The following is a 20,805-nucleotide window of genomic DNA, read 5'->3' as shown; positions in this document are numbered from 1 at the left end:
GGTTCGCGTGAGCGGTCGATCGAAGTGGGAAACAGAATGCGTATTAATCGACGATCGTCGTCACGGATGAAATATCATACAAGGTGTGGGGGTGGGTAGGTTTCGAAGTGCGGATGGCGAGCGAGTATGACTTTACCGTGGGAGGAGGCAGAAGAAGACTGTCGTCGGCTCGTGGAGATGCTCGATTGCAATGAAAGGTGTGTCGACAGGAGACGGCTCTAGTTGGCCGAGGGAACAAAGAATTGGCGTCGCATGAGCGGGAAGTTCGGCGTTGGTGGTGTGGAAGATGTTGCCGAGTCGACGTCAAACTCGGTGGAGAGCTCCACGAAGTCGCGATCACAGTGATACAGTTCTGGATTGGGAACAGAGCACGGCCGCTGTCGCATTCAGAATTCTGCCCCATGCAGAAAGAGGGTCGGGCGGTGAAAACAGGGCCCCACCCAAGCTGTTTCCTGTCGGGTGGTCCAAGCTTTTTGGAGCAAGCAAATTCAAGATCACATCAAAACAATACGACAACAGACAAGTCACAGAATCGAGACATTGCGGAAATAGATTGCTCTCAAATCATCTTGATATTTTTCATACCTTTCTAAACCGGCCCTGCATCCAGCATCGGTACATCTTGAGCTTTCTGGCACGGTTAACAAGCATTCTACGGTCTACACCAAGCTCCTCAATCTCAAACTTGGGCTTCACGCCCTCAGAGTCGGCGTCGGCATCGCCATCAGTGGCCTCGATGTTCAGCTTGCCTGACCAAACATCAGCGAGCTCGTCCTTCTCAAAGAAGTAGACGCGGGTGCCATCGCCTCGAATGTAAAAGTTCTCTTCCAAGTACCGTCCCTTTTTAAAGCGGACCTGAGCGAGGTCACCTCTTCCATAGTCGCGGAAGCAGACCTCACCACCTGGCTTGAGCACCCGATGAACATTCTCTACCGCCTTCTTCCACTGCAGCGGAGAGAGGGCAGAGAAGACGAACACCATCATGACAAGGTCCACGGACCCCTCTCCCAGCCCGGGGGGAAGTTCCTCCCCAGCAACATCCCACACGTCGGCTTGCATCAGATCCGTGTTGTACGCCTCGTGGTTGCGCATGACATCGACTGCCGTCTTGGAAAAGTCACAAGCATGGAGCTTGAGCTTGGGGTTCTTGTTTCTCGACAGAACAGGAAAGGCCGTGTTGCCGGCGCCAGCGCCTATCTCAAGGATGGTGACGGGTCCAGCGTCCTCTTGCGTCAGTCGATCAAGAACGGGAAACTCTTGCTGGAGCCATTTCCGGTCCTTGAAGAAGTTGGATGTGTTGTTCTTGTAGAACTTGTTCCACCACTTTGCAGGGTCGGAATTGAATCGAACTGTGTTTCTCGAGTCAGCAAATTGCTTGCGAGTGCCTGCAAAAAGAGAGAAAGTGGAAAGAATGCGTGTCAGATGGGAGCGAAAGACTATATGTGCTACAGTTGTCATCAAAGGAATTCAGATGAACTATGCTATAAATGTAAATCATCACACAACGCAGGGGCGTTTGGGCCCCGTGGAAGCGAACCAAAAAAAAAAAACATTGTTGCAACTTACATTTGTCAAACTCGGAGACGGGGGCTTGACGTTGCATCTCGTATTGTTGTTCAGCATACTCTTTGAATTCATCGTCAACCTCGACATGATCCCAAGCATTGAACTCGAAGGGGTCGTCCTCCTCGCCCAGAAGACGTGAGCCAAACTGGAAGGGGTCGCTTCGCTTCTGGTTGTACTGGGGATCATGGGAGCGATGGGCAGGCTGCTCGCCTGTCTGCTTGGTTCCGTTCTTTATCTCAAGCGTCGAGAGGTCCGTGGCGAGCTGTGCCTGCCCATCGTTGGAGCCGGCGACGGCGACGACTGTTTCGTCGACAGTCATGGGCGAGTAAAGGGCGAGTAAAGAGCGTGTGATAACTCTTGGTAAAAAGAGAGAGTAAAAGGCAGCAGCTAACGACTGGCGCCGGTCACTGGATGGCGCTGGCTGAGTGGTGGTGGATGTTCAACACCATTGTTGCGCGGGGCTGCAGAATTTGCAGGCTGAGAAGAAACGGAAGAGTGCGAACAGAAAGGGAAAAATCGAGACCCATTTTGTCTGTGAAACTCGCCCTGTGGGGCTGCTCATTGGCCGGATCACTCTGCGCCGTTCCGGGCCCAAGCCCACTCTTGCCGCTAGCCGAATCAAGCAGTTTTTATCTTATCAGTCTGTCAAAGAGAGCATTCCTCTGGTTGATGTCGAGAAGATGATGAACAGGGTGAAATATTACAATCGATTCCTCATCATACTCTACTTCCCCTTACTGGCCCGCTTCTTTTCAATCTTCTTCAGCTCCATATCAATCCTCTTGAAGGACCAGCTCTTCCAAAAGTTAGGGTACAGGAACGGTCGGAGATCAAAGCGGTTGTCGTCCGGTGCTATGGGCACGGTCAATCACAAAGGTCCGACGGGGGAAAAAGTGCATATCAACTTACAATAATCATTACAGTGAAGGGCTGGGGTCAAGGTTGTCATCTTGTGCCGGTTGATGGCATAAAAGTGGAAGAACCTCTTCACCTTCTCTGCAACTTGAGCAGGCGTGTAGTGTGGCGCGGTATCGCCCTCGACGTGCTTCCGGTCGATGCTCCAGTCGTGGACGAGACGCTGGAACATGGCGAACGGGCCGAGCTTGTTGAGCTTGCGGAGGCGCCCAAACGTGGTGAGCTCCTCGTACGTCATGCCCATGTCGGCTTCATCACTCTGAACATAGTTCTCGGTGATGGGCTCCAGCTCGGCCGTGGGAACGGCCGTCAGGAATTCGTGGAGGCAGGGTAGGTCGAATTCTTTCTCGGCCCATGCAATGAAGCGTTTCAAGTCCGCCTTGTCGATGGAGCCGATGGGGTTGATATCCGCACTCGAGCAGTCATACTTGGTCAGATATCCCCTCAAAGACTCTCCAACGTTTGCACTGCCGAGGACGAGCAGGCTGCCGCCTCCTGGTCTTCCGCGCGCGGTTGGAAGGATCTGCCCAAACTCGTACGCTGTTACCATTCTGATTCTGGCTTGCAAGCACTGCAGCGTCAAGTTTTCTTGGTTGCTGCCCCCTTCCACCTCGAACCTAGGCTCAAAATTGAGGGTGTTGACGACGAGCTTCTTCTGAGCCTCGTATACCTCGTCAATATCGAGGTTGACGTGGTGACTCCCGATGGCCTCGGCAAGATCCTTTGCGCGCTGGCGAGTGTCACGAGAGCTCTGCTTCTTCATACCCATGTAGATGGTGGTGAAAATTTGGTTGCACAATTCTTGCGGTGTCTTGGGCAACACACCCTGGCTGTATTGACAAAGTCGTTTGACATCTTCAATGACCTGTTGATTTTCCTCCTCGATGGCATCCATGACGATGCGGCACATGGAATACACAATCACGGCGGTAGCGCACGAGTCAATACCGCCGCTCAGGGGAACGAGGTAGCCTGCCGTTCCGGATCTGCGAAGGTAGTCCCAGAGGTAGCATCCGCCAGAGAGGGCAATCTCTTCTTCGACGGGGTGCATTCTGGGCTGCATGGGGAGGGTGGGTCGCTTTTCGATATCGGCGTCGTCATCTTCGGGGGCCAGCTCGAATGGAGTCTGAATTCTTTGATACCTGGCATCCGAGGTCGCGGCTTGGAGACCGCGGGAGATGGCTGCTCGATATGATCTGACTTCCTCGAGGTCGACAGTGGCGGTGACCACCTCGACGTCTTTGAGACCGAACTGGGATCCTTGGGCAACTGTGCGGTGTCAGCAGGGCTCGGAAGGATGAGCAAGGTGACCTACCAATATCGCCGTTTACTATGATCATGGCACACCCGTCAAAGTACAGGCGCTCGCCACTGTGCTTGTTAGCCGCAGCGGCCCAGACTCTTCAGAGACACTTACTCGCAGCCTTGTTGGTTGGCATACTGCAGAACCTGTCAGCTCCAACGGATCATTCACACAACACCTAGGGGCCATACAAGGTATACACCACCAGACTTTCTGGTGGCCTCCATAATCAGCTGAAGACGAGTGTCGAGTTTCCGTAAGGTGACTGGCTGTCTGTCAGCTTTTTATGTCCAGAACAAAGTGATGATGAGACGCACAGTGACTGCCGCTGCTGTTGGTGATGATCTCCACACCATCCAGAGCCATGTCCTGTGAGACTGTCAACATCATGTCTCCAAGTTGGCAACAAGGGAGACCCACGATATGCGGAGCTTTAGGGGTGAAAAGCTCTTCCTGCAAGACATTAGTGTCCTCGAACCATGGTCTTTCGCGCCACCATTACAGCTTACACAGGTCTCGGCACCAAAGGCAGTCTCGGGGGTGGAAATAACGGCATCACCAAATAAGACGTGGGTTTCACCCTGGAGCTCAGCCAGCATCTTGGGGAGGTGGAACAGCTCAGTCTCTCTAGGGCGCATCCAGGGGGTAAAGTGCCTCATCTCCCTGTAGTTGCCATCATTGGCCAGCCACATTTTCGGTCTCTGCATAGTAACCATCAGTCGGATGCCCATTGCGGCGAGAGTGGGCAGGCTCACGATCAAGAGAATCTTTCCGTCGAGGCAAATAACCCGGCAATTGTATCTGAGGTTCCTGTGCAGAATGGGCATGCCAATGTCCAGGAGAATACCATGGGTGCTCTCATCCTGGAGCAGGATGCTGAGCATCTCCAGACTGTGGGCTAGACACAAGAGTTAACTCTGGTCCATAAAGGCTCGGGAATCAATAGCCCAAGGGTTTCCATTACTGTAGACATCAAGCTCGTGGAAGTGGTCCAAGCTAAAGAGGGACGGGAATCAGTCATGGGAATTCCAGGTGGTAACTGGTTATGCGTACGCAGAGTAGCCGGTGATTTCAAGCTCCTATCTCCAAGTTAGACAGCTGCACTTGCTTATCATCAATGACACACAACTCACGGGACCGACACGAAGCCGAGCACCGGCCGCTTTTGCGATGTGGATGCTCTCAACGATGCGGTTCAGGTTGCCCTCCCAGTCGAGAACCCACTGATTTAGGTTGCATGTCGCAACCGTCACTAGATGGCCTCCCATCGTGAATGATGGCTATAGGTTAGGTGGTTGATAGGGGGTTGTCGTGCAAGACGCAAAGATAACATAGGGAGGGGCAACAGCTCGGAGGGGCTCAGACAGCTTGGAGGGGTTGAAGTGGCAGGGATTTCACCTGTACTTATGGCAGTTCCAAACAATCTTGCCAGCTGAGTGTAGCCACACACGGCCTGTTCCAGGCGTTGTGGTCTGAAATTGAGCTGGTACCCACAACAGACGGCTCAGCCAATCATGTGCCCGAAGCACTTACACCTCAACCGCTGATGCTCTGGTTGCCGCTTGGTTTTATGGAAAATGCTATGATGAATGCCGGGAGCAATGCTCTGGCCGCTTTTCTAGCTGATGCTCTAGTTGATGCTCTAGCTGATGCTGGATATGGGGGTAGCGATGGGGGTTAATGCTGTGGGTAAAGCTGGGGGTAAAGCTGGGCGTGATTCGGGCCATGGTGCAGAAAATCAGAAGTAAGCACCAAGCATTGGAGAGTGAAGATGGCAATGGGACGGCTTGGAGCGTGTATTCAAGAGATAGCTCTTAGATGACACCAGCGAAATGGACGCTACCAGTGGATTGCTCTCCCATTTGTTACAGACGCAGGCCGCGAAGAAAAAATAGACGTTTTTTTTTCTTTTCAAACATGTGTCTGATGACAGGCCAGGCTGAAGTGGGCTTTTTCTGAGTTTGACCAAGAACACCAGAAAAGCCTAACACTTGTGATTTGAGCACAAGATGGGTATGCAGCCCTCATTCAGAAGCATCCCTGACATCGATAGTTGTCACCCCAAGCCAGCACAGTCCGAATAACGGCCGGCAGCCCCCCGGCTCAAAAGTGGGCACCTTGGTTCGGCCCCGCCAAAAAGGTACCTACTACCCGAACCCATTTCGCGATCTGCCATCCGATCTGATCGCACAACACCATGAACCTCCCTCAACGAACCTCCCTCGTCACAATGCGCCCAAGCCTGCGACTACGAGCAGCCCCCCTTTCTCGCCTTTCTCGACGACCCTTGCTCCTCCTCCCCTCCCAACAACAACTATCATTATCATCGCCCCAATCCCGACAACCACCTCCTCTCCAGTCCCGAAAACCACAATCTCGCCCCCATTCAAGAACATTCCTCACCTCCCTCCTCCCCCCCCTCCCGACCACCGCCCCATTAACCACCCTCTCCGCAACCAAAGTCCTCCCTTATCCCCCCTCAGAAATCTACTCCCTAATCGCCGACATAAACTCCTATCACCGCTTCCTCCCCCACTGCACCCACTCCCTCATCACCTCTTTTACCCCCAAAACCAACCTTCCCAAAACCGGCGACCTCACCGTCGGCTGGGGCCCCATCACCCAATCCTACACTTCCAGAGTGTACTGCATCCCCTGCACCACCGTCGAGGCGGTATCCGGAAACGCCAGCCCTACCATCCCGCTTGACGTCCTAAGAAAACACGGGTATGAGACTACAGAGGGGGACAAAAAGGGGTTGGAGGGGGGGGTGTTTGAGAGTTTGTGCACGAAGTGGACGGTGCGGGAAGTAAAAGGGGGGGTGACGGAGGTGAAATTGGTGGTGAGGTTTCGGTTTGCGAATCCGGCTGTCGGGCTCGCGGTTCGGGCCGTGGCGGATGAGATGGTGGGACGTATGATATGTGCTTTTGAGGGGAGGGCCAGGGAGGTTTGTGGACGAGGGGGAAGGCCACAGGTCGGGGGGTGTATAGGAGTGGCTACCAGGGGGGAGTAGATGGGAAGCAAAGTCACCGGGCCGGCTCTGGCGACAAGCACTTTGGCCGCCGCTACTCTGGTTGGGAAGTTGGTTAGAGTTCTGGTGGTTCAGGTACCGGAGGGTGGGCAAAGGCGTAAGAATATGGGGACAAGGAGCTTGAAGGATGTATGGTTATGGATATGTAACACCACAGGCGTAGAAGGGAGCGAGCTGGGAGTTGGAAGGAGAAGAATGTAAAAATATGTACAATAGAGATAGACAGCAAGCGAAGGAGTTAGATAGGCGATACCCAGCACACACACAACACATAGACACCTTCAACCACCCAAACCAATCACACCGAACGCTCAAAACATTAGCAACAATCTTTGACCCTTTTTAATTTTTGTACTTCTCATTTTTGGTTTTATAATACGTAAAAAGTAAACAATAAACAACACAACACGAACCAGCCTAGAAGATAGCAGAAAATAACGAAGGACCACAAAAAAAGCATCTAGGACCACACCACCACCACACAAACCAAACCAAAAAAAACAAAAACAAAAATATCCCAATCGCCCGTCGCGCCACGCTTTGTTGCAAATGCTTTGACCATGATGTGATGCTTGAGCTTTTTGCGCCGGGCCGAAACGAAGAGAAGAAGGGAAAAAAAAGAAGAAAAAAAAACTAATGCCACCCACCATCATCTTCCATACCCATCTCCATATCTTGACCATCCATCCATCCATATATCTGTTTCGTTTCCGTCATATCCAAATATCATATTCCATCATACCTCGTATATCTCTCCCCCACCGTCCAAATTTCAAAGTGTTATACTGAAAGAAAAAAAAAACCTGCGAGGCAAAAATAGGCGACAAGGTATCAAAAAGCCAAAAAAAAAAAAAAAAAAAACTGTAGACACAGACTGAGTAAAGAAACCAGAAAAAAAAGCAGCGAGAAATGTTGATGAGAGAAAGGTTGTATATCGGGTGAGTAAGTCGAGGGATGTTATCTTCGATAGTGTCTGGGTAACTCAACGCTTATTTCTTCCTGTTGCACCAATACACGTCAGCACAGTGCCATCTCAAAAAACATCCGTGACAAATGATGATGATACAGGGGGGGCAAGGTAAAACGACAAACTTCGACTCTGTGACTTCAACTTATACTCCACATAATGTGCTCGGTGCTTCTCGGGGACGACAGGTTTGGATATCACAATCTGGGGGGAGGAGTCTGCAACATACTTTTTCCCGCTGCTCTTCGTCGGCTTGCCCGCCATCCACCCCAGCACCGTCGTCGGCGCGCCCTTGGACTTCTTCACCTTTGGCGGATCCGCCGTCACAACAACGGCGCCGTTCGGTCCGGGCATTGGAACCCTGATACGTTGTCCCTGACCGGGCATCGGTATGCCGCCCATGGCGCTACCGGCAGGCGGCCATGCCATGCCGCCCGGAGGCGGAGGAGGGGGCGGTGGTCCGCCTTGTCCACCGGTCGGACGGGAAGGTGGCCGGTATGGCATCCCCATGGAGGGCCGGTGCCCATGTCCGTGGTGTCCACCTTGGGGTTGGGGTCGGCCCATTCCGGGGGGCATGCCAGGCATTTGCATGCCCGGGGGCGGCATACCCGGGTGCTGCATGCGGAGGGGGTGCTTCTCCATGGGCCACATGTGCATCGTGACGGCCCAGTCGGGCTGGATGACACGCTCCCAGACCGAAGGCAGGATGATTTCGCCGTCGGGGCCGATCAAGTCGTAGTGCCCTTCCTGCACGTGAGGGCCAATGACCTCCATGTTAAGGAAGGCCTGCTTGATCAACTCCTCCATGCCCGTCCACGTGGCGCAAAGGTGAAAGGGGAAGCTAAACTTGCGCCCGACAGCATCCTTAAACCTGATGGGCGGCTTCTCCTTCTTCATGACAGCCTCCTCAACCTTCACCTTGGCCTCCTCCATCAGCCTCTTCTTGAGGGCCTCCTCAGCGGCCTTTGCCGCGGCGGCGGCAGCAGCAGCCGCCTCGGCAGCCTGCCTCTCCTTCTCAATCTTCTCTCTCGCCTCCAGCTCTGCCTTCATCTGAGCCTCCTGCTCCAGCTTCTTCTTCCAGGCCTCCTCCTCGGCCGCCTTCTTCGCCGCCGCGGCTTTGGCCTCCTCCTCGGCCTTCTGAGCAGCCTCAATCTTCTCGCGTTCCGCCTTGACAGCAGCCGCGAGCTTCTCCTCCTGCTCCTTGATGGCCCTTTCCAGAGCCTTCTTCGCCTCTTCTTCCAGCTCCTTGAGCTTCTTGGCCTCCTCGGCCGCCTTCGCAGCAGCAGCAGCCTTGGCCTCTTCCTCAGCCTTGATCTTGGCCGCCATCTTCTCCTGCTCCTCACGGATGGCTCTTTCCACACGGGCCTTGGCTTCAGCCTCGGCAAGAGCAGCAGCCTCCGCCTCGCGCCTTCTACGCTCCTCAGCAGCTCTCATCTCGGCCTCAAACTTGTCGCGTGCCTCCCGCTCAAGCCTCTTGCGCTCCTCCTCGGCTTCCTTCCTCCTCTGCTCGGCCTCTCTTCGCTCCTTCTCCAACCTTTCCAGCGTCGCCTTTTCAGCTTCGGCCTTGGCGAGAGCAAGCTGCCTTTCGTGTTCCATCTTTTGCCTGGCAGCCTCCTCCTCGGCCTTTCTCCTTGCCGCGGCGGCTTCCTCCTCGGCCTTCTTCCTCTGCCGTTCAGTCTCTTCCATCTGCCGGCGGTAGGCCTCTGCGGCGTCTTGGCGGATCTTTTCCTCCAGTGCCCTTTGCTTTTCCGCTTCTTCCTTTTCTTTCTGGGCCTTCTTAAAGGCTTCCAGTTCGGCTTGCAGTTTGAGCATAGCCGGGTCTGGTTCGGCCGGCTTGGGAGGAGGGGCGGGTGCGGGTGTCGTCGGTCTGGGGCTGACTTCTGTTGGCGGTGGAGGGGGTGCTTGATACATGTGCATCTGCATGTGTGGAGGCATGCCACCATAACCCTGGTGAGCACCGTAAAACATGGAGGCCGCCGCTCCGGCGGGGTTGTAGGGGGCCATCATGCCGTGTCCGTAGTGCTGCGGACCCGGACCCGGCTGGTGACCATGTGGGCCGAGTGCGCGGGGATCGTTGTAGTAATCATTTTGAGGGGGCCCGTTGGCGCCGCGCATGGGCGCGAAGGGATTCGAATAGTCACCGTAGGGAACCATTTGGCCGGCTCCGTATGGACTTGCGCCGAAACCGCCTACGTGACTTGCTGCATACCCTGCTGGGGGTTGGTTACCTCGGTTTCCGTAGAATGCGCCGACGTTGTTGGGCGGTGGTGGGCCGTGGGCATAGCTTGGGCGACCATACGTCGAGCCGTATTCGTCCGAGGGGTCCAGGCTCATTGGAGGCGCTTGGGGTGACTGGTAGTAGCTTGCCGACTGGCGTCCCTGGGGTGGTGGAAGCCGGTGACGTCGGGAGCCGCTGTGCGGTCTGCCGGTGCCGCTGTGGTTTCGGGAAATGGGGCGCTTGTAGGGCTCGTGGTGAGCGGTGGATGCAGAATCCGATGGGTCAATGTCGTCGTATTCTCCTCCCCACTCGTCTTCGTCGTCGTCGTCGTCCTCTTCCTCTTCGTCGTCGTCGTCAGCGAGCGATTCGCTGTACTCGTGGCTTTGTTGCGAGTACGAGTCCTCGTCAGTATAGTATGAATCTGAAGATGTCGATGGTGCAGCGTGGCTGTGACTGCGTGTGTTTATTGTTACGGATCGTCCTCTTATTCTAACGCGAGGGGGAAAAAACAGGGCGCGACGGGTTAGTCAAACCGGGACACATTATTGGAGGGGGGTGTTATAGGTGAGTTGCGGCACAGCTCTCGGTGGCACGGGCTGAGGAATTCCAGAGCCGTCCAGGCCAGGGGTGTGTGTGTGTGTGTGTGTCTACTTACGACATTGGGAATGGTTCCTATCTGTTACCGTCACCCTTTGATTCGCGACAGATGGTGTCGAGAAAGTGGGAGTCAAGTAATTGAAGGGGAATGAAATTGGCGCAGTATTCTTGTTCTTATAGATATCGTCTCTCGTTTATCGCTGTCTCGTGGTGGGCTGGGCTGGGCTGAGCACTACCGGCCGGTGGGTGGTGGGTGGAGAGCAGGGAGCGGGAGCGGGGGAGGAGTCTGGGGAGTCTTGGGGGGTCTGTGGTGGATGTTCAACAAGAACGCTCGAGGGAAAATGCTTGGTCGGGTCAGGGGTAGACTGTATCAATCGCAATCGCTCTCAGATGATCTGGGTCTGTTCTTTCAGTTCGGGTGAAAAAAGAGGCAGAAGAACTTGGGACGAATGCACGGGCGAAAAATAAATAAAGTGGGTTGGGCGCAAAAAAAAAAAAAGGGAGAGATCGGGTTGGTTTGTGACTGGACTTGGGTTGAGAGAGTTGTCCTTGCTGGGGGGAAGGGGTGGTCCGTGGTCAGCGGTCAGCGGCAGGGAACGGTATGCACAAAACGCCTAGATCAGATCCACAATGAGGGGCTGCTGTGTGAGTGAGCCAGGCCCTGTCTCTCGCAGTGCGACGACGAAAGAAAGTGGACTGCCGTCTAGCCCAGTTCATTCGCCATCGCGACCAAGGTGAGGAGGGTGAGGGTGAGGGCGAGGGTTAAGGGGGAAAGGAGAGAGGGAAGAGAGGGAGAGGGGACAGCGTGTGTAATGATGGGCCCAGCACTCTGGAAAGGAGAGGACGGGAATATCTGTGGAAAGGAGGGGGAGAACACCAAGATATAGGAAGAGGGGGAGGGGGCCGGGCAACCCACCTTTATTCTGCTTGTGTATGTGCTTCTCTATCTTGTAGTAGTGTAAGCCAGTGTCGGGCCAGACCAGACAGGCCTGTGGTGGGTAACACTCGTGACCGCTGACCGCGCCAGGAGAGAAACAGGAACCGCAATTCACACTCTTGTCTGTCAAGGGCTCGAGACGCAGCACGGGCGCCAAGGTAAGAGAGGTAGGTATAAGCCTCAATACTAGCATAGCGTCAGTGAGGGGTTCTCTCGGCTCGAGACGACCTTGACGATAAATGGAACGTGGAATCCCCGCGACGGCAGTGGAAACGGGCCCAGGGCTGTGAACCGTTAAACACCACCACCACCACCACCACCACCACTGCTTACCGCCCTCACCACCCTTATCATCATCATGATCATCATCAGGTGCTCAACTATGCACAGGGTTGACGGGGCAAGTTTGCCTCCCCCATTCCCGTCCTCTCGGTGATGATGAGTGTGGTATTGCCCATGACGATCTAACTGCCAAGGCTGTCCAGTGCAGTTGTTTCCTGTTCCTGTAGGGTATCGACTCAACACCCGGTTGGTCTGCATGGCCGTTCATGAAGAACAACGGAATGGCCACCGTGCTTGGTGCAGCCCCAGGAGGGACCGATCATGGATAAAAAGAGAAGTGATCCAACAAAAGCATGCAATGAGAATAAGACGAGAGAATGACCCATACCTCAAAGCAAGCAAACAAGGCTATGATTTGGTTGGGGGTGGTTTCAGTGTTCCCGCAGTGTCGGTGGGATTGGCGGCAAATGCGTCCTCGTCGAGCGTTGCTCAACGTCTTCGTCGTCGAGTGCTCAGTTGCGGTGAGGCTATGATTAGATTATGTAACCGTGGATGGTGTGGTGCGAGAGATGCGAGTGTGCGGCGTTGGACTGCGGCAGGTAGCTTTGTAGCTCGTGAGGGTGTTTCTGTGGGACAGAATCGGAGGGTGGAAATGGGAAGTTTTGATATGTCTTCTGTGTTGTCAGTGCGCGGGCCGATCAGTCAAGCAGGCGGACGCAAGAAAAGAAAAAAAGAAAAAAGAAAAGTTCGTCCACGTTGAGATGTTGTTCTGTCCGCATGTATGTGTGTGTTTGCTTTGTGGTCAGTGGTTAGAGACACGACACAGCACCATGGAAGGAAGCAAGCAGCAGCAGGCAAGGCAATGCGAATAAAGTGTATGTACGCCCGGGTAGGCTGAATTAGAAATGGTAGGGGACAACTCGAGCTGCAGTAGCACTAAACAGGAGGGCGGAGCGTTGTGTTGCCTACAGGAAACCCCTTACACACCCTGACTTGATCCCATCTTGGCCGTACACATCCAAACAGTGGCCTGTCACTGGGCTAATCGGCCGGGCTCTTGGATTGTGTGCATCTCTTTGCTGGCTGCCCGTACCGGGAAGACCCCGGAGCCCGATGCCAGCTTGCGACGTCGGCCCCAAGCCGCATTCGTCAGGCGGTGAGTCCTTCTTCCTTCCGGTTCTCCCACGCCTAGCAGCCATCAACGAGAAGATGGATGGGTGAGGCATGAATGACAGAATCATCACCCGCTAGGTGCATACATCCTCGACCCTACTCCCGCAACGAAGGGATCCGGTGCTCTCGATGGATAGGTTGCCTATCTGTACGTGGGTTGAGTTCAAACAAGAATGCATGCACAGGGATGCGAACCATCAAGCAACAGCTTCGCAACGCAATCAAACGGCATGCGCCGGATCTCGATTTTCGGTTGTCGGTTCGTGACAGGAAAGCAGGGGTTTGTTTGTGGAGGAGCTTGCGCAAGAGGCACCGCGTGGACAATGTGGTCTTAGATATAGGCCATGTCGACCCTTTTCTCCATCTGCCTTTTTCGATTCTACTCTGTTTCTCGCTCTGCTAACCCGCAGCCCACAGCCCACAGCATCGACAACTCAGTCCGTACCCAAAACCAAAACTCTGGCGACCGACACGTCAACATGTCCTGCAGAGACCCTTCTGGCTAAGGCTTCAAGGCTTCAAGGACAGCAGAAGAAGGCGTCCGGGTTCCTTCAACGCTGCATCATTAGGTCATAGAGCAACCATTGACGTTGCTCCAGCCAGGTACCGGCGTTTCCCTTCTGGGCGGCGCGATCCTCCTCGTGCTCAGACTAGACCAGTGGCTCTGGTTTTTTTGTGCCCAAAGTGGCCGGCGAGTGGTCGGGAGAAAGAAGCAGGTCTGCAAGAGTAATCGAGCCGCATTCCGGTTGGGCTCCAAAGGGCCGCACCGCAAGTGCCCCACCCGCACGCACACACACACACACACACACACAGCTCAGATGCATCCCGTTTCCTTGACTGGAGCCACGTTGGGTGCCGGTGCTCATACGTCTTCCTGCCCAAGACCCACCACCTCGGCTAATAGCAAAGCAGTTGTAAGAATGCGCCAATAATCCTGAGGGTTGAATGTCAAACGCGACAGTGTGTCCACTGCATTGCAGAAGCAGCTCCTCATCTAGCCGGCAGCCATCGTGACTCACGTTGTCTGCGAGTTTCGAACGCGTCACTGGGTATTGTCGCGATGCCGTTGTTTCTTTGGTCCGAGCAAGAAATCACCTCTCCATCCCCGAGGGCGCATCCTCGGAGAGGAGCTCCCGCGCTGCTGCAACCTCGGCGGCATCGTACCCCCTCCAACCGCGGTCTTGCGCACTGCTGTGTCGGACAATCTCGGCCAACTTGGCTGTGGCCAGTTCATTCAGCCGCTCAATGGTGTTGGAATCTGGGAGAGAGAAGTCTTCATCGTCAGACTGCTTTGCCGGCTTGGCATTGTCCTTCAACAGTCTCTTTGTGACCTGGAAAAGGGGTCAGCAATCATATCGTCTTGGCAGTTCCAACGGCATATCTAACCAGTTTCAAGCCATAATAACCTCGCAGGTAATTGTCGCACAACTCAATGCTGCGCGAGAAACGCTTGATGGCCTCTGCCATCTGCTTCTGATAGGGTGCACCAGTGGCACCCGAAGCAGTGGCGGCCATGTATTGCAGTTCGCCTAGTCGGGCATGTACCTGAAGGGGACCCGTTAGCATAGGGCTTAGACTGTTTCACCGTGGCATTGCGTACATTCCATGCGTTTGGAGCCAGGATCAGGACCTCTTCCATGGCGTAGATCGCTTGTGGGTACAACCCCTGAGAAAAGTAGAGATCCGACAGCTCAGACCAAGCCTCGGAATCGGTCGGGGAGAAATCAAGAAGCTGCATCAGGGCTGAGCCCGCATCCGAGAGGCGGCCCATGGATCGAAGGAGGGCAATACGTCTCTTCATGATAGGCTGTGGAGACGGGATTAGTTCCTGGCCAATCTTGGATGGATAGCACAGCAGGAAGGGAAAGTGTGGTTCACGAACGAGATTGGTGTTGTTCTCCTCGAGCATTTGGTCGTACTCCTTCAGAACCTTTTCCAACTCGCCATTATTTTGGGCCTGGGCCTCCTTGATGAGCCCTCCCAGCGCCTTGACTCGGTCATTGTTTCCGAAACGAGCAGCAAGTCGATCGTAGCATTCTTGTGCCGCCCTGTCGTCGCCAGTTCGGAGACAGGAAAGAATCAAGTTCTCGTATTGTATCCATAGCTCGGGCTTCTCGGTGGCGGAAAACAATGAACCCAGGGCGGATGATGACACGGTGCTCGGAGAGCTCTGGAGGACGACAGGAGCTTGCTGGGAGAGGGCCAATGCCTCGGCCGGTGGCAGCTGGACCGGCGAGCGGATGAGGGACGGTGCCATTGATTCGATTAGATTAGATTAGATATTCGGTGGGAATGTGTCTCGGATAGGGTCGGGTTTGTTGTTGAATGTGTTGTCGTTGGGTTGACTGATTGATGATGGAATTCAGGAACACAGAATGTAACAAACCACTTGACGACGGGACGGGATGTGGAGAGTGGGGACCTCTAATAAACGCCAAGACCTTCATGTGGTTCAGAGCTCGGGCCTTCCCTGTCAGTTTTTGGCCGCGGTGGGAGCTTGTTCCGCCCCGAATACAGTGCCAGGCCACGTTCCCTGCCCGCTGGAACGCACTGTACGGTGACGTGCGGCCAACCCACCTTGGGGCCACCTGGAGGTGCAACGACAGCATCAGACTGCCCTGGAGCTTTGTTGAGAGTTGCGCAAGCCCACGAAACACTGCGCAGAATCGCCTGCGAGCTGATTGACGACGACCAAACCAAGATGCCCTCTACGAATCTTGCCATCCCTACATCGTCCCTCCTTCACAGATCCTACAAGGCCCCTTTCCGCCGCTGAAGCCCGCGACAACACAGCACGGTGCCCCCTGCATCCCCGCCATTCAATCCCGAATCCAGGAACCGCGGATCGTCGAGCTAAGCTTCGCGATATTCAACCTCGAGTCTTCCCACAAAAGCGCATACGAATAAGGTATTGGACATATACACCTTTGACATCACAAAACCACAGCCATGTATGTCGGTCTTGCCATATGCTGGGAAGCATGAGTGGTGCTGACGTGGTGCAGGTTCGAGAAATCACTGTACGACCTCATTAGAGGTCTGCGCAATCACAAGGGAAACGAAAAGGAATACATTCAAAATTGTCTGAAAGAATGCCGGTCTGAAATAAGAAGCCCAGATATGGGTTCGTCTCCTCCACACAGTCAATCTCTCGGACGCTCAAGCTGATCTCGGACGTAGACCTCAAGGCCACTGCCTTGCTCAAACTAATCTACCTCGAGATGAACGGCCACGACATGTCCTGGGCCTCCTTCCACGTGCTGGAGGTTATGTCGTCGCAAAAATACCACCAGAAGCGAGTTGGATATCTGGGGGCTGTCCAGAGTTTCCGTCCCGATACCGATGTCCTGATGATGGCTACAAACTTGCTGAAGAAGGACCTCGCTTCTTCCCACCCGACGACAATAACACTTCCGATCGTCGCGCTGCCACATCTAGTAACCCCGTCATTAGCTCTCTCACTGCTAGGGGATTTGCTACCACGACTCACCCACTCCCACGCGTCCATAAAAAAGAAGACAGTGGTCACTCTTTACCGACTAGCACTGGTTTACCCCGAGGCGCTACGTGCAGCATGGCCCAAGATCAAAGAGCGGTTGATGGACAAGGACGAGGACCCGAGTGTGACGGCTGCTATTGTTAACGTGGTGTGTGAGCTGGGATGGAGGAGGCCGCAGGATTTCCTCCCGCTGGCACCGCGGCTGTTTGAATTGCTGGTGGATGGCGGGAATAACTGGATGGCCATCAAGCTCATCAAACTTGTAGGACGCCTATGTGACATCCTGTACCTCAGTTCCTTGCCTAACCTGCGTCCAGTTTGCGACTTTGACTCCCCTCGAGCCTCGCCTGGTCCGAAAGCTGCTGCCGCCATTAACCAACCTCGTCAAAACTACACCTGCCATGTCTCTCCTGTATGAATGCATTAACGGTATCATTCAGGGTGGCATTTTGGGTGACGGTGAAGATTTCTCTGCCCGGGAAGAAGTTGCCTCACTATGCGTGTCCAAGCTCAGGGGCATGGTGTCAATCAACAGTGACCCGAACTGTGAGTGGCTTTTTCATCGGATTGTGGGACTCGGCTGACACGAGGGTGATCAGTGAAGTATGTTGCTCTGCTGGCCTTCAACAGGATTGTCACCACTCATCCAATGCTTGTTGCTGAGCAGGAAGATGTTATCCTGGAATGCATTGACAGCGAGGATATCTCCATCAGAATCAAGGCACTTGACCTCGTGCAAGGGATGGTCAGCAGTGACAACCTGCTGTCCATCGTCAGCCGGCTGATGAGGCAGCTCAAAGCCTCGTCGAGTGCTCTGGCACAGCAACAAGACGGACAAGAGGATCTGGACGACTCCAGTGAAGATGGTTCTGGACGGCGTGCCAAGTCGCAAGAGCAAACGGCCCCTTTGCCAGACGACTACACCATCGACGTGATCGGTCGGATATTGGGCATGTGCTCTCAGAACAACTACGCTAACGTGATCGACTTTGACTGGTATATCGACGTCCTGACCCAGCTCGTCCGCATTGCTCCGCCTCCGAGCCCTCGGGATCTCGACTCGGACAGTTCTTCGTCACCCAAGTCAGTCGATATCTCGGAGAGGATTGGAAACGAACTCAGGAACGTGGCCGTAAAGGTCAAGGCTGTGAGGCCTGCTGCTGTGCGCGCTGCGGAGTTGATTATCTCGCGTCTCAGCACTGACACGGTTTCTTCACGGCCAGTGGTCACTGGCGCCCTGAAGCCGTTGGCATTTGTGGTGGGAGAGTACGCTTTCCAGCTCTCATCGCCTGACGATACGTTGAGGAACATGCTTGGTCTCATGCCCCGAGTTGACTATCCTGAGGTGTTGGCAACATGCCTCCAGTCGATTCCCAAGCTTTTTGCCCATGTTGCCGGGGATGATCGGGCGTTGTGGACCCCCGAGAGAAAGTCATCACTATCGTTGCTGATGGCGCGGGTTATTCACATACTCGAGCCATTTGCGCAACATCCTTACCTAGAAGTCCAGGAACGAGCGGTCGAGTTTATTGAGCTTCTCAGACTCACCGCCGAAGCCGCGTCTGGACAAGCGCCATCCACAGACGAGATTCAGCAAGACGCACCTTTGCTTCTTACACAGGCCATTCCATCACTGTTCACGGGATGGGAGCTGAACTCGGTCGCACCGGGGGCGCAGTACAATGTCCCTATCCCATCAGGACTGGACCTTGACGAGCCCATTCATCCCAACTTGGGCAGCCTGCTTTCACAGGCAGACTCGCTGATGCTTCCTACACAGGGTGATGATGAGTTTGAGGTGTATTACAACCAGCGCCCAGCGCCAACCAGCATCTACAGCGGCCCCGCCATCGAGAAGCTGGTTGATGCCCCAGAAGAAGTCGGCAGTTCTTACCAGCAAGCAGGAGAGGAAAGTTACCTCGACGCGGACATTGTTGCGAGGAGAAAGGCGGAGAGGAGGGAGCGTAACAAGGATGATCCGTTTTACATTCCGGACATGTCATCAAGCCGTACGGGTACCTCGACACCAATTCACAACATTCTCCAAAAAGAAAACGGGCCGGATCTCGACATTGACGCCATCCCGATCATGTCACTTGATTTGGAGAAACTTTCCGTCTCAGGGCCGTCTAGGCATCAACAATCTCAACACCCGCGACAAGCCCGCCAGAAGATTGTCATTGAAGCGGACGAAACGCTCGGTGGTAGTGGTGGCAATAGCGGTGTCTCTACTCCTGGGGGTGCTGCTCGTCCGGGTTATGACTCGGAGAATAACTCTGATAGTTTTAATCTCTCCAAGGCGGCCAAGAAGCCTAAGCAGAAGAGTCTGTTGCAGTTTAACTCTAGCGTGCTGGGCGGGTTGAGCTTGACGGATGAGCAGAGGCCGGACGATGGGTTTGCGCACGAGAGGCAGCAGAAGGAGGAAGCGGAGATGGCGCTGGCGATGAAGGAGGTGCAGAGGTTGAGGTTGGAGATGCAGAGGGCGAATGAGAGGATTCAGGTTGCGCAGGGGGTGCCGAGCGAGGGGGTGGCGGTTGTGAAGAAGAAGAAGAAGAAGACAAAGACGGTTGTGAAGGCGGATGAGGGAGAGGAGGGGGTGTTGAAGAAGAAGAAGAAGAAGGTTGAGGGGGGTGGGGGGGAGGGGGTGGTGACGAAGAAGAAGAAGAAGAAGGCGGCGAGGGTGGTGAAGTTGGATGAGGGGGATGGCCCAGATGGGGAGGGAATGGGAGGGGAGTAGTGGTAGATACAGCTTTGAGGGGGGTTAAATAAAGAAGCATGGTTATGGTTAGTATTGATATGAGAATATCAGTGCGATGCGCCTTTCTTGTCGTGTATATCGAGAGATGGTTTTCTGTTTTCCCTGGTGGAGACCACCTTCTCGTCCCCACAGAATCTCTAATTCTGCGCTCGAATAACAACCAATCAAAGGTTTCGTGGTGTAGTTGGTTATCACGTCAGTCTAACACACTGAAGGTCTCCAGTTCGAGCCTGGACGAAATCAAGGCCTTATCTTTTTGCTATTGATGCCCTTTTTACCACCTCTTGTCTCTCACATCCCATTTCCCTTCTTATCCGCCTTTTTTTTTTTTTTTATTCCGCCAGACAGACGTCGTCGCTTTTTGCTCCCGGCCGAAACCCCACCTTTCCGGTCTTGTCAAGCCCACCTTCTGACCTCACCTCTTCTCACCTACCTCGCCTCTCACAAGTTACTTACCTATACAACCCCCATCCACCTTATTCAACCCATCCACCACGACCATTTCAATCCATCAAATCAAAAAAAAAATGCCACCCCGCATCCCCTCCCCCTCAGACTTTTCCCAATTCCCCCTCATCCAGCTCCACCCCCCCTCACCCCCAGAGTCAACAACCACTTTTCTCATCGTCCTCCACGGTCTAGGCGACAACCCAGTGTCTTTTTGTAATTTCCCCAAGTCGTTGAATCTTCCGGGAACGTACGCGATTACGGTTAGAGGTGTGAACCCCCTCCCGCAGGGTCTGGTACCGGAACCGGTGCCGGAAAATGGCTGTTGGCACTGGGGTGATGATCTCCTTTTAGATCAGAGAACAGGGGAGCTGGATCAGGATCCTGGATTCCAAAAGGCGAGGGAGGCGTTATGGGAACTGATAGGGGGGGTGATTGTGGGGAGACTGGGGTGGGGGTGGGGGGATGTGATTCTTTTTGGGTATGGTCAGGGGGGTTCGGTGGCGTTGGGGCTGGGGAGCGAGCTGCGGAGGGGGCAGGAAAAGAGGGTGGTGGATGTGAGTGATGGGGATGGGGAGGGGGATGGGGAGGGGGATGGGGAGGGGGGAAAGAGGGAATTAAAGGGGATTGTGAGTGTGGGAGGGGCGCTGCCCGTGAGCATGATTCCTACTGTTGGTGGAAGGGGGAAGGTAACCACCCCGACGTTGGTGCTCTGTGGGGAGGGGGGGGAGGTTATTGATGATGATGCCGAGGAAAAGCTGAAGGAAGAGTTTGAGGATCTGAGGGTTGTGAGGTGGAAGGGGAGGAGGGATGATGGGATGCCGAGGAATCGGGAGGAGGTTTTGCCGCTGATGGAATTTTTTGCAGAGAGGTTGAAGCATTTTTAGATTTGGGGGTGAATTAAAACGGGAGGGTGGTGATGAGGGAAGGAGATGGATGGTAAAATGAGAAATGAATTGCTGAAGTGACGGTTCTGACTTGTGAAAGGTGTGTGCACGGTGGTGGCTTGTGGTGAGTGTGAGTGGGATGACGAGTAGAGACGGCGAGTAAGTGCAGATGATGGTGACGGCTTCAATTCTGACGCGTTGATGCCCGAATGCTGGAGAAGGGCT

At 54.4% G+C, this 20,805-nt stretch overlaps 7 protein-coding genes and 1 non-coding gene across 8 annotated transcripts; 3 read left to right on the top strand and 5 right to left on the bottom strand.

Annotated features, from left to right (window-relative positions):
• Positions 1 to 532: 532 nt before the first annotated feature.
• Positions 533 to 1,885, bottom strand: QC762_203160 (uncharacterized protein; the record flags this gene model as incomplete). The annotated part of the gene is made up of 2 exons (XM_062887204.1): positions 533 to 1,349; positions 1,567 to 1,885. 2 exons carry the CDS (start codon positions 1,883 to 1,885, stop codon positions 580 to 582), a joined length of 1,089 nt encoding a protein of 362 aa, XP_062746997.1. The 3' UTR covers positions 533 to 579.
• A 405-nt stretch (positions 1,886 to 2,290) lies between these two features.
• On the bottom strand, positions 2,291 to 5,152 carry QC762_203150 (uncharacterized protein; the record flags this gene model as incomplete). Its single annotated transcript, XM_062887203.1, has 11 exons — positions 4,918 to 5,152; positions 4,838 to 4,863; positions 4,749 to 4,780; positions 4,540 to 4,682; positions 4,294 to 4,485; positions 4,205 to 4,237; positions 4,102 to 4,153; positions 3,976 to 4,049; positions 3,797 to 3,921; positions 2,476 to 3,750; positions 2,291 to 2,418 (listed from the first exon to the last, which is right to left on the bottom strand). Exons 9-11 carry the CDS (start codon positions 3,819 to 3,821, stop codon positions 2,291 to 2,293), a joined length of 1,428 nt encoding a protein of 475 aa, XP_062746996.1. The 5' UTR covers positions 3,822 to 3,921; positions 3,976 to 4,049; positions 4,102 to 4,153; positions 4,205 to 4,237; positions 4,294 to 4,485; positions 4,540 to 4,682; positions 4,749 to 4,780; positions 4,838 to 4,863; positions 4,918 to 5,152.
• Positions 5,153 to 5,981: 829 nt separating this feature from the next.
• COQ10 (Coenzyme Q-binding protein coq10, mitochondrial) lies at positions 5,982 to 6,797 on the top strand (the record flags this gene model as incomplete). Its single annotated transcript, XM_062887202.1, has 1 exon — positions 5,982 to 6,797. The coding sequence occupies one exon, from the start codon at positions 5,982 to 5,984 to the stop codon at positions 6,795 to 6,797; it is 816 nt and encodes a 271-aa protein (XP_062746995.1).
• A 319-nt stretch (positions 6,798 to 7,116) lies between these two features.
• Positions 7,117 to 10,660, bottom strand: QC762_203130 (uncharacterized protein; the record flags this gene model as incomplete). The annotated part of the gene is given in 4 exon segments (XM_062887201.1): positions 7,117 to 7,656; positions 7,667 to 7,814; positions 8,012 to 10,447; positions 10,656 to 10,660. 3 exon segments carry the CDS (start codon positions 10,658 to 10,660, stop codon positions 7,805 to 7,807), a joined length of 2,451 nt encoding a protein of 816 aa, XP_062746994.1. The 3' UTR covers positions 7,117 to 7,656; positions 7,667 to 7,804.
• A 3,070-nt stretch (positions 10,661 to 13,730) lies between these two features.
• On the top strand, positions 13,731 to 19,225 carry APL5 (AP-3 complex subunit delta; the record flags this gene model as incomplete). Its single annotated transcript, XM_062887199.1, is given in 6 exon segments — positions 13,731 to 13,776; positions 13,789 to 15,940; positions 15,995 to 16,113; positions 16,170 to 16,750; positions 16,806 to 17,034; positions 17,088 to 19,225. Coding segments are annotated over 5 exon segments (3,069 nt in total). The 5' UTR covers positions 13,731 to 13,776; positions 13,789 to 15,938.
• oca3 (Inositol phosphatase SIW14) lies at positions 14,081 to 15,478 on the bottom strand (the record flags this gene model as incomplete). Its single annotated transcript, XM_062887200.1, has 4 exons — positions 14,872 to 15,478; positions 14,590 to 14,796; positions 14,376 to 14,534; positions 14,081 to 14,320 (listed from the first exon to the last, which is right to left on the bottom strand). Exons 1-4 carry the CDS (start codon positions 15,244 to 15,246, stop codon positions 14,081 to 14,083), a joined length of 981 nt encoding a protein of 326 aa, XP_062746993.1. The 5' UTR covers positions 15,247 to 15,478.
• A 190-nt stretch (positions 19,226 to 19,415) lies between the features above and the next one.
• Positions 19,416 to 19,489, bottom strand: QC762_0034030. The gene has a single exon. It is a non-coding gene; the product is annotated as a tRNA-Val (tRNA).
• A 284-nt stretch (positions 19,490 to 19,773) lies between these two features.
• On the top strand, positions 19,774 to 20,580 carry QC762_203100 (uncharacterized protein; the record flags this gene model as incomplete). Its single annotated transcript, XM_062887198.1, has 1 exon — positions 19,774 to 20,580. The coding sequence occupies one exon, from the start codon at positions 19,774 to 19,776 to the stop codon at positions 20,578 to 20,580; it is 807 nt and encodes a 268-aa protein (XP_062746991.1).
• Positions 20,581 to 20,805: the final 225 nt, after the last annotated feature.

The sequence above is a fragment of the Podospora pseudocomata genome (genome assembly GCF_035222375.1).
Source record: "Podospora pseudocomata strain CBS 415.72m chromosome 2 map unlocalized CBS415.72m_2, whole genome shotgun sequence".
NCBI lineage: Eukaryota > Fungi > Ascomycota > Sordariomycetes > Sordariales > Podosporaceae > Podospora > Podospora pseudocomata.
Note: the sequence above shows the minus strand (reverse complement) of the source record. Positions and strands in the feature narration are given on the sequence as shown.